General features: G+C 48.4%; 1 protein-coding gene across 1 annotated transcript in view; it reads left to right on the forward strand.

The window, feature by feature from the left end:
• Positions 1 to 17645, forward strand: part of STK10 (serine/threonine kinase 10) — a 137658-nt gene that overhangs the window by 41915 nt on the left and 78098 nt on the right. Inside the window, exon 3 of the mRNA XM_055285244.2 lies at positions 13476 to 13524. Coding sequence (XP_055141219.1) covers positions 13476 to 13524 — 49 coding nt within the window. The remainder of the gene's footprint in view (positions 1 to 13475; positions 13525 to 17645) is intronic.

Below are 17645 nucleotides of genomic sequence, written 5' to 3' on the forward strand. Positions count from 1 at the left end.
TCATGTGATTGGCCTCCCACCTCCCTCAGGTAGACAGGGTAGCAATGATTCACTCAGTCATTCATTCATTCACCAACACGTTTCCCCAGGGAGCACCGGCTGTGGGCCAGGCAGTTTAGGTGCTGGGGCACAGACACAAAGGCCTGCCCTCTGGAAATTTACATTCTACAGGGGGCAGGGAGGAGGGGGAGGCAGACAACAGACAATAAAAGTAAGGCGTATAGTATGTGAGTTGGTGACGTGAGTTGGTGACGTGTGCTGTGGACAACAGATGGACGCCACACAGTGTGTGTGTGCGTGCAGTGTTTTATTGTCCTGTGGGAGGTGTGAGCTTGCCCAGGACTCCTGTTGTTTCTCCAGCCTTGCATGGGGCAGGCGCTGGTGCAGGGCTATCTCTAAGCGTGGTGATTTCGGTTTCCAGCATGGACACAGCATGGACACAGCACGGACACAGCATGGACATGCTACTAATGGCTGTGCTGTACTCACTGGACTCCAGGTTCTGAGCTACAGGATTTCCCTGTGTGATCTCATGTGATCACAACCAGAGAGGCAGCCTCTACCATCACCCCCACTTTACAGATGAGCAGACTGAGGCTTGGATCTCCGAAGTTACTTGTCGTAAGGTCATTCCGTTAGTGTCCGGCCAGAATTGGGACCCAGGTGTGTCTGGCTTCAGAGTGGAAACCCAGTGCTCACCTTGGTTCACGCAGGAGCTTTGGTTCTTTGGAGACATGTGTCCCTTGAGTGATGAATCCGGGAAGGCTGGGGGTTGCCCTTAGGGAAGTGGTTCTTCCCTGGCTTTCTGAGCGGGCTCTGAGTGGGCCAGCGCATGCTCTGCCTGCAATGGCCACCGCCCCGCACTGCCACCCCCTCTCTTGGTTTGAGTCCTATCTGTCCCTCAAGGACCAACTCAAAGGTTACAAAACCTTTCGCAATTTGAGTTGAATGTGCTGCCTTCCAGCAGCTGGTGTGCTTTTCTCTGTCCCTTCTTATGCTTTTCCTGGGATTTGTGAGTCCATCTCCTGACCTCCTCCCTGGGGGTCACTTCCCTCAGGGCAGGGGTATGGACCCGGCTCCTTTCCCTTTGTGTCCAGCACTGTCATTAGCAGAGCTGGCTTTAGAGAACAGTGGCCAGAGAGACAGACGGTCAAATGGATGAAAAATGTCCCTGCAGACAAAGAACTGCCTTTGTCTCTCCGCTAGGGCTGAAGTCCGGTTAGCATCTGCACAGAGTCTGATCTTAGCCCCGATCTTGGTGTTTCTGGAAGATGGGATGGACTCAAGCTCAGGGGACTTTGACCTCAGAGCCAGTGCTTGCGACCTGTGGGCCAGATGGTACCCGAGGGAGTTAGGCCTCCTGAAATTGAATCACCTCGGTGCCATCCTGAGGTGCCTTGGGACTTGGGCACGCATAGTTAGGTGTGGAGCCACCTGAGTCTCCTCATTTGTAAAAGGGGGTGGGGGGTATCTAAGTCATCCCTTAGATGTTCCCTCCCCTTTGCCTTGGCAGGACTCCCTTCACCCGGCCCCATGGCACATACACACTTAGGAACCTCAAGGTCACTCCCTCTGTTCCAGATGCCCTTGCTCATGGGTGAACTCAGTTCACCCTGCTCAAGGGCAGTCCTAATTCCTTCCCCAGGCTTCCTTCGAATGTGGTGGGTGAGGCCAGGGGTGGAGGAACAGAGCCGGCCCAGCGTTCCTGGGAGGCCTGGGGGTGTAGGCTGCCTAGTCAATGGCAGCATTGTTTGGCCTGGAGCTCAGAGATGGGGAGATTCTGGGACTGCACCCACAGCAGCTGGCTGCTGATATGCTGAGGACATTTTTGTGTTGACTGTTGTGTTTTTTGGTGTCTGCCTCTAGGGACTTGCTTCACAGGCGCAGGCCTTGGTTGTATAACTTTTATCTTCTGTGCTGTATTGGAGAGGCTAAGGAGGTTCCCAGCACTGTCCCACTGACAGCGTCTCTCAGTGCAGGGAGGCCTGGGGGGCTGATGGTCATGCCTACCTCTGCTTCCGCAGGAAGAAACAAGCCCAGAGAGGGAAAGCGGCTTGCCCGTGGCTACACAGCTAGGCTGTCTGTGTGTCTTGGAGTCAGACTGACGTTGGTCTATACCCTGGTTCGGTCACTTATTAGCTGAGTGGCTTTGTTCCCCATCAAACCTCAGTTTCCCCATCTATAAAACAGGAATATGTGTATTGCTCATGAGATTAAGTGAAGGAATGCTTATCAAACACTTAGTGCCATGCCATGTATGCACTAGCGGCTCAATAATGGCAGCCATCATCTCTTCTCTCTTGGTTGGCAGTAGAGGGAGGGACTGGCTTGCCTTTGTCCTGCTTCTTTTGCACAATCTGGCTGTCATCTCTGTTAGCCATCTTTTGGCTGTTCTGCCCCTGATTTCTGGGCGTCTTAAGGCTACTGAATTTTTTCATTCATGTTTATTCATTCATTTATTCAGCAAACACTTATGATGATGTACCAGGTCCCGGGCTTTGATATTGGATCGTATGAAGGGAATTTTTTCTATGTAAACTGCTTCTTCAAGGATAAAGTGACTTCGGTCACTTTGAACCTACACAGTCCATGTTGCAAATGACCTTATTGCTATTGAGAGCTTCATTTTCCAGATGGGAAAACAGCAGAGGCTCAGAGCAGGAAAGAGGTCAGGACAGCCCCACAGAAGGACGGTGGCAGACCCAGAACCATGTCCACATCCCCTGGCTGTGGCTTATTTAATCTGAGTTCTAGGAGTTTTGCTAACATTTATTTATTGAGCACCTTTGTGTACCCAGGACATGCTCTTGGCCTTAGGAAAGCCCAGGGAGGTGAGGGGACCCAGGCCCAGAGCACGGTGTGGTCTCTGCGTGTTGATGCCTCACCTCTGGAGTCAAAGTGCCTTAATTTTCTTTCTTTTTTCTTTCTTTCTTTTTTTTTTTTTTAATTGAGACAGTGTCTTGCTGTGTTGCTTAGCCTGGAGTGCAGTGGCACGATCTCGGCTTACTGCAGCCTCTGCCTCCCGGTTCAAGCGTTCTCCTGCCTCAGCCTCCCGAGTAGCTGGGATTATAGACATGTGCCACCACACCTGGCTGACTTTTGTATTTTTAGTAGATACAGGGTTTGACCTTGTTGCCCAGGCTGGTCTCGAACTCCTGAGCTCGTGAACCACTGCGCCTAGTGCTCGATTTTTTTCTTGAGGACAGCTGGGGCTGTGACAGTGCTAACCCAATTCCTGCTGGCCCTACTGCCTATGGGCTGTAAAAGTTAATGTCTAAACCGTGTGGGTGGTCCAGGCTCACCCTTATCTGGGCTGGGACATCCTGGCTTCCTTATCTCTGGTGAGCAAGCTCACTTGGTATGTGTGTGCTGACCAGTAGGGCCCAGAGTGGGCTGGAGCAAAGAAACAGAGGGGCCTTTTCCCCCACCCACCCAGGGGCTGTGACCCAGCCTGTTTGTGGCTTCCTCCTTGAGGCATGAGGAGGGATGGGGTGCTTAGATCTCTGCCACTTATCTGTGACCTTAATCTTCCTGAGCCTCAGTTTCCCCATATGTAAAATGGGAATAAAATAATACCTAGTGCTGGTAATACTCGATGACATTTTTCAGGCATTGACTTACTGTGTACCAGGCAATGTCTTTTGTTCTGACATACATTATCCTACTTAATCCTCACAATAAATCTTATGAGGTCCAGGCATTTTTTAGGATACCTACCTCAAATAGTGAGTGTGAGATAATCCATGGAAAGCACTTAGCATACGTCCTGGCACAGAGTAAGCTCTCGGATTGCATTAGGTGTCGTAGATGGGGATACCGAGGCTGGCCCAGGTTAACCTGCTAACTGCCTGCCTTGTGGGGATTTTGAGGACATGATGTAGAACCATAGAACACCTGCACACGTCGGATTTTCTTTGTGCCCATTACTTAGAAGGGTGGAAATCAACTTGGCACAGCACTTTGGTGTCAATATTTATTCCCAGAGGGTTGGTCTGGTGGAAAAGAGAGATTTTAAAATCCTAGCTCTGTCAGTCCTAAGCAATATTGAGCTGATTCCTAATTTGCACAGCTCGGAAGACATTTGTGTAGTAATCAGTCCCACGGCAACTCTAAGTGGACACTGGGCCAAGAAGGCAAATAATTACTTAAATTGAGGTGTGCAGGTCTAATGTTGGGTGCGTGACGTGTGCTGTCTCATTTATCCCTGCCTGGCAGGTGGAGATAACCACCCAGACTCATAGATTGGCCTCCTGAATGTGAAATCCCGGGAGATGGAAATTGTTTTTTCACTGCTGTATTCCCAGTGGCTAAAACAATGCCTGGTACAGGGCAGGTGCCTGATAAATTTATGAATGAATGGACGAGTTACCTTAGAGGTGTTGCGGCCTGCCAGGATCACATAGCAAGGCCCCAACCCTTACATGGCACCATGACAGCTGCTCGATCTAAACTGATGGGGGTCATGGAACACAGGTGTCCAGTTTCCTTTGGTCCTCAGCCAGAGGAGAAAGCTGGCGATTACAGGCTGCTGTGACATCTCCCATCAGACACCCTCTGAGAGCGCATATAGGCTGAGGTCGCCAGGGAAACAAGGAGCTCCTGGGTGCAGAGACCACACCTCTGACAAGAGGGCCCAGATAGAGCAGGCACCTCCCTTACCAGAGTGTATTACCTGTATCTAAGCCCGTGCAGGACCACCTTTATCACAAACTCCTCCATGTTTTTGTTATCTTATATATAAGCAAGCATTGTGCCTAGGTGGGCACATTCCTCCTGTTATTTTTTGGGATGCCATGCTCTGCATATGGAATAGCTATTCTTTCACTTCTTTACTTTATTTATTTATTTATTTTTGAGACAGAGTCTCACTCTATCATCCAGGCTGGAGTGCAGTGGCATGATCTCGGCTCACTGCAAGCTCCGCCTCCTAGGTTCACACCATTCTCCTGCCTCAGCCTCCCGAGTAGCTGGGACTACAGGTGCCTGCCACCACGCCCAGATAAGTTTTTGTATTTTTAATAGAGATGGGGTTTCACCATGTTGGCCAGGCTGGTCTCGAACTCCTGACCTCATGTGATCCACTGCCTCAGCCTTCCAAAGTGCTGGGATGACAGGCATGAGCCACCGCGCCCAGCCTGTTTGGAGGTTTTAAATTACTGTTGAGTCTCCTTAGAAGTTACATCTATTCAGGTCTTCTATTTCTTCATGATTCAGGCTTGCCAGGTTGTGTTTCTAGGAATTTTTCTATTTCATCTAGTTTATCCAATTTGTTGTCATACAGTTGTTCATATTACTCTGATAGTCTTTTCTGTCAAATCAGTAGTAATGTGTCCCCTCTTTCATTTCTGATTGTAGTAATTTGAGGGTTTTTTTTTCTTTCTTTTGTTTATTTATTTATTTATTTATTTGAGACAGAGTCTCACTCTGTTGCCTAGGCTGGAGTGCAGTGGTGTGATCTCGGCTCACTGCAACCTCCGCCTCCTGAGTTCAAGTGATTCTCATACCTCAACCACCCAAGAAGCTGGGATTACAGGCGTGCACCATCAAGCCTGGCTAATTTTTGTATTTTTGGTAGAGACAGGGTTTCTCTATGTTGGCCAGGCTGGTCTCAAATGCCTGACCTCAGGTGATCCACCTGCCTCGGCCTCCCAAAGCACTGGGATTATAGGCGTGAGCCACCATGCCTGGCCATAATTTCAGTTTTTATCTTAGTCTGTTTAGCTAATGAACATATTTTAAAAATTCTTTTGGATCTATATGTAAGAGGGAATTGCCATTTGGATCAATGGTAATACTATGTTTAACATATTGAGGAACTGCTGGACTCTTTCCCAAAGTGCCTGGACTGCACATTTTATATTACCACCATCAGTGTATGAAGGTTCTGATTTCTCCATATTCCTGCCAACACTTACTGTTGTTTATCTTTTGTTTTTTGAGATGGAGTCTCACTCTGTCTCCCAGGCTGGAGTGCAGTGACATGATCTTGGCTCACTGCAACCTCCGCCTCCCAGGTTCAAATGATTCTTTTGTCTCAGCCTCCCAAGTAACTGGGACTACAGGTGTGCGCCACCACACCTGGCTAATTTTTGTATTTTTATTAGAGACAGGGTTTCACTGTGTTGGCCAGGCTGTCCTGAACTCCTGACCTCAGGTGATCCACCCACCTCAGCCTCCCAAAGTTTCTATGTGAATACTCAAGGCTTCTCAAACCATCTCTTGGTAAAGGCTGATGAGGATGATCATACATCCTACCAAAGCCCCTTGCTCTTTGGTTTGAGGCAAGAGAAAAAGGAACACTGGTGATGAAATTTAGGATAACAAGGAGCATAAAAGAGGCAGTACTTCTGCCAGTTTGCCCCCAAGTTTCTCTACCAACGTCTCAGAGTGCCTTTTGTTAAGGGGAGGAGAGATGTGGTCCTAGGGTCCAGGCCTCCTGCTCTTATAAATTCCCATTGAGCAGTAGTTCTCAAAAGTGTGGCCAGGGGTCCAGCAACAGCAGCAGCCTCTGAGCACTTGTTGGAAACCAGATTCTTGGACCTTACTTCAGACCCACTGAATCAGAAGCTCTGCAGTGGGACCCAGTGATCTGTTTTTTTTGTGTGTTTTTTTGAGATGGAGTCTCGCTCTGTCGCCCAGGCTGGAGTGCAGTGGCGCCATCTCGGCTCACTGCAAGCTCCACCTCCCAGGTTCACGCCATTGTCCTGCCTCAGCCTCCTGAGTAGCTGGGACTACAGGCGCCCGCCACCACGCCCGGCTAATTTTTTGTATTTTTTTAGTAGAGACGGGGGTTTCACCATATCGGCCAGGCTGGTCTCGAACTCCTGACCTCGTGATCCGCCCGCCTCGGCCTCCCAAAGTGCTAGGATTACAGGCGTGAGCCACCGCGCCCGGCCCAGTGATCTGTTTTGACAAGCACTCTGCCGAACGTTCAAGTTGGAGAGCCATTGGTGTAGCATTTTCAGCTGGTACAAGCTGGAGTCTGCCACCTGGAGAATGTGATTACTCATCATCTCCTGCCAAGTGTGGGATGAGGTACTTTTGTTAACAAGTGACAGCAAACCTTAAACTAACCTACTGAACAGCTGCAGAAATTAATTCGTTTGCATATTCTGCCTAAAAAGTCAGTAGGGAGCAGGCTTGTTCTCCATTTTCCTGTGATTCTCTCTGTCTTCCTCTGTGTATTAGCTTTGTCTTCACACCCACTTCTCTCGTGGTTGCAATGTGGTTTCCTGCAACCATCAGAGCCGTGTGCTTCCTAATTAGCTCCAGAGTGAGACGACATGGCATTCCACACCATCAAGCACAACTCACCAGCTTAGCTCTGATGACACCAGCCCTGAGTCAGGCCAAGAGGCAGAAAATTTTCCTGACTGGCTTAGCACCCTGCTTCTACCCCTCCCTTGCAGGGGATGGGTAGGTCCTACCCAGTTCTCATGGCTGTTTCACGAAGGGGAAGGAAGAAATGCTGCATGTGGAGGGGGAGGTAGCCATGGTGCCCAGGACACCAGGACTCATGAAATGGCCTCTTTGCTGTTTGTCCCAAACCCACTGTTTTTTCCTTCTTTAATAATGCATCTAGAGGGATCTTTCCAAAGCAAAAGCCTGTCTACAACACCCCTCACTTAAACCCTTTGGTGTATCTCCCCAGACACACACACACACACACACACACACACACACACACACACACACACACACACACAGCTCTCCAGATTATGTTCATACTTTGAGATGTTCAAGTTCTAGTTCCAATTGACCTCCAGCCTGCTGGATTCCCATCCTTTGGAACCCCATGGAATGCTCCACCATTACCCACTTCCACGCTTTTCCATGCTGCCCCACCTCTGCTTCTGTGTTCTGCCAGGAATGCCTTTACCCTTCTCCACTGGTAAATTCACCCTTCAGAACTCAGCCTGGATATCTGCTTCCTCTGGGATAGCTCTAAGGCAGGTTAATGAGTGTGTCCACAGGCTTCTGGGTTACACAGTCACCGTGGGCCTGCACCTCTCATCTCTACATCTTCCTCAGCTGGTGATCTTGGGGCAGGGACCTGTTTGATTCTCCCTGGGTCCTCAGTCCCCAGGCTTGCCACGCACTAGGAGCTCAGATAGTGTTTGTTGATCACATACTACTTTTGTGGCCCCTACTGTTACCTAGCAAAGTAGGGCCCCTGGTAGACACTCAGTTGATAATTATCAATGCATTAAACTGACCACAAACCTCAGTTCTTCAGGTCCTGGGAAGACACTGAGCCACCTGCAAATATAGGTTGCTTATGCCCTTGACAGGCTCAAGAAATCCGTCCTTGGCACTGGAGTGGTTTCACTTTGGACTTGATGAGGGCTTAGAGGCCTTTAGCTTTCGATCCTGAGGAGCCTCCCTTTATCCAGGAAGCAGGGGACTGGACCACTGGGACCTTCATCATGGGTGGGCACGGATTCCCCATCCCAATCAGAAGAATAGATGTATCTGTAGCAGTAGGTTGTTCTAGGTCAGTTTTTTCCATTAAAAAAAAAAAAAAACAAAAACTAAAGCCCCTAGGTTGAATTAAAAAATAACAAAAAATTAAAAATTTAAAAATCATGTTTATTTCTAATATACAATTTGATAATATATATTTATTGAATATAATACATAAAAATACAAACTACCTGTAATCCTTCTATGGGTTTTGTGCTTCCAGTCTTTTTTCTAAGCATGCATATTTAGTAATTTCCTAAAGCATTGAGATTATTATTTTATTCATATTTATTACCATTGTCTTAGTGCATTTTATGCTGCTATAACAGAATACCTGAGACTGGGTAATTTGTAAACAATAGAGATGTATCTAGCTCATGGCTCTGGAGGCTGGGAAGTCCAAGATTGAGGGCCCTGCATCTGGCGAGGGCCTTCTTGCCATCGTGGAAGGTGGAAAGAGCAAGAGGGCCTACATGAGAGAGCCAGCAACTGAACTCACAGCCTCTAGCCCCTTTATAATCAGCACTAATTCATTCATGAGGGTGGAGCCCTCATGGTCTAAACACCTTCCATTACTGTTGGCCCCATCTCCCAACACTGTTATTGGGGATTAAGTTTCCAACACATGCCTTTTGGGAGATACATTCAACTATTATTTTATCTGTTACTATTGAGACTATTGTTTTATTAATTAAACCCCATGTATTTCTGCAAAAAACCCTGACAAGTTTATAATACCAGTCCCCTGTAGCCCTCCTGCCACTGATAAGCTGAAGGTAAAAATGTTAAGACCCAGATACTAAAAAAAGCAAGTAAGGCCTGGGAGTCAAACCAAAGCTGAGGAACTTAACCCAGAGCATCCCAGCAGCCAAGGCAAAAAAATAAATAAATAAATAAAAGGGAAGCTCAAGGGGTTGTGGAGCTCTTGAACTGCAGAAGAGGGAGCAAGCAGGTTGTCAGAGTGCGTGAGCTTTCCTAGTGCTGACCTCTGGAGAGGGCACAGGGACATTGTGTAAGAGTGTTGTGTAAGGGGCAGTTTCACTGAAAGATGCAGGAACTGCCTGGGTTTGGTCACTTCTCATACTGACTCTTAAGAGTAGCTGATGACAGGCTGGGCGTGGTGGCTCATGCCTGTAATCCCAGCACTTTGGGAGGCTGAGGCGGGCAGATTGCAAGGTCAGGAGATCGAGACCATCCTGGCTAACACGGTGAAACCCTGCCTCTACCAAAAAATACAAAAAATTAGCCGGGCGTGGTGGCGGGCACCTGTAGTCCCAGCTACTCGGGAGGCTGAGGCAGGAGAATGGTGTGAACCCGGGAGGTGGAGCTTGCAGTGAGCCAAGATCGTGCCACTGCACTCCAGCCTGGGCAACAGAGTGAGACTCCGTCAGAAAAAAAAAGAACAGCTGATGGCATGTCCATAAATTTTAGTTCTCAAAAATAAATAAATAAATACATGAAGAAATTGTAGTTCTGGGAAGGCATTTCTTTGTTTTATTTTGTTTTCCCTAGGAATCAGACTGAGAGGAAGGCGTATTTTTGTAGGAATCCTAAGTGACGTGATCTAAGCGTGAAACTTACTGGTGATTTCATTTGGTAGAGATTTAACAAACACATATTAACTGTGTGGCTTTCATGCTGTTCTTTCATGTAAGGAATCTCATTTAACTTTCTCAATGAAGTTGGAGGTAAGAGATTATTAGGCCATTTTACAGATGGGGAAATGGAGGCTCAGGGAGATTGACTTATCCAGGGTCACATAGTCAATTAAGTGGCACACCAGGTCTCGACCCCAAGTTTACAGACTTTTCCTTTGTGTTGGCACCTTGTTGGAGAAGGGGGAAGTGTCTGACCTTGTTACATATCCACGGTGTGTTAGGACTGGGTTTTTTTTTTGGTTTTTTTTTGAGACAGAGTCTCGCTCTGTCACCCAGACTGGAATGCAGTGGTGCGATCTCGGCTCACTGCAGCCACTGCCTCCTGGGTTCAAGTGATTCTGCTGCCTCAGCCTCCCAAGTAGCTAGGATTACAGGCGCCCGCCACCACGCATGGCTACTTTTTGTATTTTTAGTAGAGATGGGGTTTTGCCATTTTGGCCAGGCTGGTCTCGAACTCCTGACCTCAGGTGATCTGCCTGCCTCAGCTTCCCAATATGCTGGGATTACAGGAGTGAGCTACTGCCCCCAGCCTAGGACTAGGTCTTTATAAGTACCACCTCATCTGTTCCTTATAGTAAATCCTAGAGCCACGTAATACTAGCCCATTTTACAGAGAGGATTGGTGGTTGTCCAAGGCCATACAGATAGTAGGTGTTGGGGAGGCTAACCAGGGGTTCCCAACCAGGGTTTGGTGATCGGAACTTCAAGATGTGCAAGGATTCAGTAGAATGGCACAGGAACATTTCTGGGTGAGAGGAGAGAGGATGGCTTTCACGGAGCCTCAAAAAACCCAAACAAAAATAAATGAGAAAAACAGATCCATGAACTCAAGGAAAGAATCATAGTGACAGCTCACATAACTGAGTCCCAACCTGAGGCCAGGCACGTGTCAAGGCCTGGATGAGCTTATCATTTCCATGAGTGTTAGGGTGTATCATCCCCATCTCACAGGTCGCCCAGCTAGTAAGTGGCCTTGCATGGTCACTGAGTTTTGCTTCTTTTCCATCATCACTTCTTGTGGCTTGGTTTTTTTCTAGCAGTTAGTAGAATTTTTCTTCCTCTTTTGTGGAGCTGAGAATTACTACAAGGCAGAATGATATGCTGTGCTTCAAAAGGTCATTGCCTGTTTCCAAGTCACCTCTGTCTGTTCCCTTGCCGCTGGGAACAAGCTGGTTGGGTGATGGTTGGGTAAGAGTGAACAAATGAATGGACGAATGAATGATGAACAAGTGGATGGAGGAAGTACCTCTTCCTTGGCGTTTGGGATTGGCATGCATGGATCCATTTCTGATGACTTTTATTCAAGGGTGACAGGTCACTGTAGTGTTAGAGAGAAGTCTTGGGGAAGCTGAGGTCAGGCCCGTTGTTGATGACCAGGCAGGACCAGAGTGACCCAGAACGCCCCTTCCTCCTCAGCAGGCAGTGGTGTGGAAGTGGGCCGTGCCGCCTTTGACAGCTGTCTGCCATGGCACACAGCCCTCCACAGCATGTGGCAAGCCTGGCAGGGCCTGGAATGGTTGCTACCCCTGGAACCTAGTATCTCTAGTATCCCTGGCCCACCTTAAAGTCCCCTGTTTTATCTGCTGTGGTTTCATGCATCCCAGCCCGGCTTATGCCCCTAGTGTAGCCCAGTGGTGGGGTCCCAGTTCAGAGCAACAGCATCAGCAGCCCCATTTTACAGCTGAGGACACAGTCTCAGAGGATTGAAGTGACCTGTCCAAGGCCACACTAGTGAGCGGTGGACCTGGGCCATGGGCCCAGCCGTGACTGGCTCCAAAGCCACGCATCACCACATCCTCATAGGACTCACGTATGACCTCGGGGTCATATTTACATTGCCACTCGGAGGCCCCTGGAAGGTCAGCCACAAACTGGAGGCCTCATCAAATTCCTGAGGCTGCTCCACCCTCCTCTGGCTGGAGAGCTGTCTCTGGTCCAGCTGGACCATGGCTGAGGGTTTCTTTCCTGTTTAGAGAGAGCATGGGTCTTCTTGACTGCCCCACTCTCCAGGGCCTCTGCTGAGCTGGGTTGAAGGAACTTCACAACAAGCAGGGGCCAGGAGCTGGAAGCTAAGAGGTGATTCTGCCTGTCCTGAAGTTTGTGATGCCATCCCTCTTCCTCAACCACCTGTAGCCCTACTTTAAGAAAAAAGAGATCAGGCAGGGTGGCTCACACCTGTAATCCCAGCACTTTGGGAGGCCAGGGCGGGTGGATCACCTGAGGTCAGATGTTCGAGACCAGCCTGGCCAACATGGTGAAACCCCATCTCTACTAAAAACACAAACATAAGCCAGGCGTGGTGGCAGGTGCCTTTAATCCCAGCTACTCAGGAGGCTGAGGCAGGAGAATCACTTGAACCCCAGAGGTGGAGCCAAGATTGCGCCATTGCACTCTAGCCTGGGCGACAAGAGCGAGACTCTGTCTAAAAAAAAAAAAAGAAAAAGAAAAGAAAGAAAAAAGAAAAGAAAAAGCATCTATGCAAAGAGCCCAGAGTGGGCCAGAAAGAGTGAGAATGGGAGTGAACCAGGGCTCGAAGAGCATTTTTTTTTTTTTTTTTTTTTTTTGAGATGGAGTCTCCCTCTATTGCCCAGGCTGGAGTGCAGCGGGTGGATCACAAGGTCAGGAAGAGCCTTTCTACTGTAATCGTCCTTTCTGCCCCTCCACTAGGCTGGGAGCCCCTTGAGGGCCTAGATCTGGTTGTTCTCCCGGGGCCTGCAGCCTGTCACTGTGAAGTAGGTGTATGACGAATGAATGAATGACCTGAGGGTTTGGAGCTCTGCTTCAGTCCAGGAACAATCTCTGTGGCCTTGGTCAGTTACATCCCCTTTTTTGGCTCAGTTTCTCCATCTGAACTGATCTTCGAGGCCCTGATGTTCTGAGCCAGCAAGGTCCAGGGCTCTGGAAGATGGAGGGAGCCTGAGACAGGTGCTGGGATTCTGAAAGGACTTGGCCAGCTTGGCCGGGGGGAAGGGGTCCTGAGATTCTTGGCTGTGGAGCATAGGAAACAGGGCAGCTGGCAGGTGGGCACCAGGCGCATAGGTGGGAGCGAGGAGGGAGGGTGTGGGCTTGTCTGAAGAGGCTGTTTGCTGAAGCTTCAGGTCTTCATAGCAACTTAGTTTTCCTTCTTCAGAAAATGAAGCACCCAAGCGGCTCCTCTGGGTGTCGGAGCCTCCAGTGAGGTTTGAGGCCCACTGGGGGAGGGGGACGGGCTCCCAAGGCAGAAGGAGGAAGGGCTGGGGAGCAGGGGCACCCAGGCATTGGGCATGGTGGACCCTGCCCAATGGGCCTGCGGGGTTCCTGTCTCGACGGCTGGGCAGCCCCACTCATTGTCACTTTGCCCTGTGTTTTCTGCAGATCATGATTGAGTTCTGTCCAGGGGGAGCCGTGGACGCCATCATGCTGGGTGAGTCTTACTTGATTCAGTGCATTGCCGGGACCAGATGACTCGTTTGGGAGTCCTAAGCCTGACTGCTGGACGGCTCTGTCTAGGACTGGGACCTCCACTCTCCCATTCCATCAGTTCCCATGGCCTCTTTGAGCACCTCTCTGCTTTGTCTGCTTTTGGGAGCAGGGTTTAGGTTCTTTTTTTCTTTCTTTCTTTTTTTGAGACAGAGTCTTGCTCTGTTGCCCAGGCTGGAATGCAGTAGTGTGATCTCAGCTCACTCACTGCAGCCTCCGCCTCCCAGGTTCAGACGACTCTCCTGCCTCAGACTCCCGAGTAGCCTGGGATTACAGGTCCGTGCCACCACGCACGGCTTGTTTTTGTATTTTTAGTAGAGACGGGGGGGTCGGGTTCTTGAAGAGAATGCAGGGCATTCGCTGGAAGACCATGTTTCCCTGTTCCAGAAGCCATGTGTCCTTGAACTGGCCACTCTCCCTCTCGAGGCCTCTTGATCTAAGATGGGTGTGATGCCTTCTTTGCAGGACCCCACACACTCTCAGGAGGTGAAACCGAGGTACCCGAGGAAGGTCTTTGAAAAATGGGGATACCCACACATTCAGTAAATGCTCCGTGGGGACAGTGTCAGTTCTCAATGTCCTGGGCAGGCTTGAGCAGTGATGATGACGATGACCACAGTGAAATGTTAGCAGTGGCCATTCCTTTGTGAATAGTCACTATAGGCCAGAGAGTGTGGTAGCCACGTTCCCATATGTGGTCCTCCTCTAATCCTCAGGTATAAAATCAGGAAGAGTATTTTATTTATTTATTTATTTATTTTTTTTGAGATGGAGTCTCACTCTGTTGCCCAGGCTGGAGTGCAGTGGAGCAATCTCAGCTTACTGTAACCTCCACCTCCCGGGTTCAGGTGATTCTTCTGCCCCAGCCTCCCGAGTAGCTGGGACTACAGGTGCCCACCACCATGCCTGGCTAATTTTTGTATGTTAGTAGTGATGGGGTTTCACCATGTTGGCCAGGCTGGTCTCGAACTCCTGACCTCGGGTGATCCACCCACCTCGGCCTCCCAAAGTGCTGGGATTACAGGCAAGTATCACTTTTATTTTTGATTGAGCTGACACCTGAAAGGTTAAGGGACTCACCCAGATCACAAAGGAGAGCTGTGAACCCAGGTCTGGGTGACCCACTCCTAACCATGGACCATGGCCCATCCTGCAGCATCCCTGGCTCATGCCACCCTGCAGGGCAGTGAGTGCAGAGAGGCTGAGGAGAGGCCTGGAAGGTTGAGTGATATGTCCAGGATTCTGGGATGGCCCAGAAGAGGAGAGGCGCTTAGGATAACATCACACCATTCGAGGTATTTTCCCTGAGTTTACCTCAGGAGGGAGCCAATCGTAGTCCTGACATAGTCTTGAATGCCATAAACCTGAATGTTGAAATTCCAAAAGAGCAAAATGCCTGAAGTCTCAAATCCTGTCAAGTACAATCCTGAAAGATCAAAATCCCAAAAATATAATTCTAAAATTTTTTTTTAATTCTTGATATTTATTTATATTTTAAAGGGGAATTTGAGAAATACAAAAACACGAAGGCGCTTCATAGGCCATTTTACACAATCAAATAGGCAGTAATAACATACATATTTTGCAAGCATAACAGCTATACCAAGGATGTTTGCACAGGTGTAACAATTATGAGCAGATTGGCTGGGCACGGTGGCTCACGCCTGTAGTCTCAGCACTTTGGGAGGCCGAGGTGGGCGGATCACCTGAGGCCACGAGTTTGAAACCAGCCTGGCCAACATGGCAAAACCCCATCTCTACTAAATATACGAAAATTAGCTGGGCGTGATGGCAGGCGCCTGTAATCCCAGCTACTTGGGAGGCTGAGGCAGGAGAATCACTTGAACTCAGGAGGTAGAGGTTGCAGTGGGCCAAGATGATGCCACTGCACTCCAGCCTGGGAGACAGAGTGAGACTGCATCTCGAAAAAAAAAAAGAAAAAAAATTACGAGCAGATGACCTGTACCCATAAAGAAATAGGTCAAAAAGGGAGATGTATAATTGCATATCACCAGGATTGATGATTGTGTACACACAGCTTTATAGCTGTTGTCTGAAATACTGTAATGGACAACCAAAGCCTGTTGACGAGATTGATCAAAACCCTCAGTGGGTCACTAGGGCATATGCAGATGCCGAAAGAGCCAGGATCTGGAGAAAGTTTATCTTTCACAAATGCGGATGTACCAAAAGGACATCCCTATATTTACTGAGGAACTTTCAACATTTTTACATACATGCACAATGCTTACACACCAGCAATGCTGAGATAATACACTTTCAGGGAGTCAAATTTGCAACAAACGCATAAAAGGAATTAGAACTCTCTCAAAGTCTCTACACCATTTATACCTCCAGTATTGAAAATGATGTGAAGATGAAATACGTAGCATAGTGAATTGCAAAAAGTAGTGCTGACTATTTAAAATAGTGGGGAAAAATATATATATTTATATATACTAAAGACCATTTAGTTTTTTCAAATTTAACATATGACCAAGTATATTACAGGGAGAGATTATGGGCAGTTGCACAGAGACCGTTCATAAGAGTTGGCCTCACAGGATACAACTATCCTGTGATTGAGATTTTTAGGATTTTAGACTTTAGGGATTTTGATCTTTGGGGATTTCAACATTTGGGATTATGGTATTTGAGATGGTGTCTTTTAGGATTATGATCCAAACCCATCTCAGGAATGTGTGAAATTTACAGTAGTCCATCCCCATCCCGGGCTGTAGAAATGTAGGACCCACAAGCCTTCGTTACAGAGCCACTTACTGCCCCACCAAGTTCCCAGGTAGATGACAGTAGCGGGGAGGATACATGGCACATGTTATATGGCTCTTGGGTGTGCCTTCTCTTAGCAGGCACTGCCTTTGAAGATTATCATTTGGGGGGATAGAATCTAACAGTATAAAAGTGATAGTCTGGTATGAATTGAGACTTTAGGTTATAAGGAGCCAAAATACTCAAACTTTTTTAGGTGGGGGAAAGGTGGGGGTTATGGGAAGTATAATTTATTTGCACAAATAACTGAAGACTTCAAAGATGGCTAGCTTCAGGCACAGCCTGTTCCAGGAGTTTTAAAGAGTTATAATAAGAGATGGAGTGCAGTTGCTGACGCCTGTAATCCCAGCACTTTGGGAGGCCGAGGCAGGTGGATCACTTTGAGCTCAGGAGTTTGAGACCAGCCTGGGCAACAGGGCAAAACCCTGTCTCTACAAAAAATACAAAAGTTAGCTGGGCGTTAGTGGTTTGCACCTGTAATCCCAGCTACTTGGGAGGCTGAGGCTGGAGAATTGCTTGAGCCCAGGAAGCAGAGGTTGCATTGAGCTAAGATCATGCCAGTGCACTCCAGCCCAGGTGACAGAGTGAGACCCTGGCTCAAAAAAATAAAATAATAAATAAAGAGTTATGATATGGACTTGATTTCTTTATCTAACTCTTGGCCCCACTGTCCTCTGTGTTAGCCTCATTCTCATGCTGGTTTTCTGCCCTTGACGACAAGATGGTGTGGGAGCTCCAGCCATCACATCTGAATTCCAAGCAGCAGGGTAGACAAGAGGGTAGAATAACCACCCATCCCTACCCCACACTGAAGACTCTTTTAAAGAGACTTCAGAAAAGCTCCCCATGGCACCTGGATTTATGTGTCATTGGCTGTAGCATATCACACACAGCTGGAATGGAGGCTGGGGAATGTGGTTTTCTAGCTGGGTAGCCATATGTTCTGATACTAAAAAAAGAAGGGGAAAATGGAAGCCAGCTAGCACCCTCTGTGTCCCCTGGTATGCAGCTTAACTGAATGAGCTTAGCTGGAGGGGAGTATCAGAGATGGAAAAGGCATTGAAGCGTACTGTGTCCTCGACCTCATTCACAGCTGGGGCGTGACCTAGACTACAGCTCAGCCAGCAGACCAACCCTGCTCTGGCTCCCGTCCCAATTCTCCTCATGGTCCTGACTGCTCCAGCCCTAGGCAGCTTTCCCCCTGTTGGTGGCAGCAGTTAAAGGAACATTTTGGGAATGATGATGTGCGAAGAAAAGCTGAAATGGGGACAGCTG

The sequence above is a fragment of the Symphalangus syndactylus genome, chromosome 7 (assembly GCF_028878055.3).
Source record: "Symphalangus syndactylus isolate Jambi chromosome 7, NHGRI_mSymSyn1-v2.1_pri, whole genome shotgun sequence".
In the NCBI taxonomy this organism is placed as follows: domain Eukaryota; kingdom Metazoa; phylum Chordata; class Mammalia; order Primates; family Hylobatidae; genus Symphalangus; species Symphalangus syndactylus.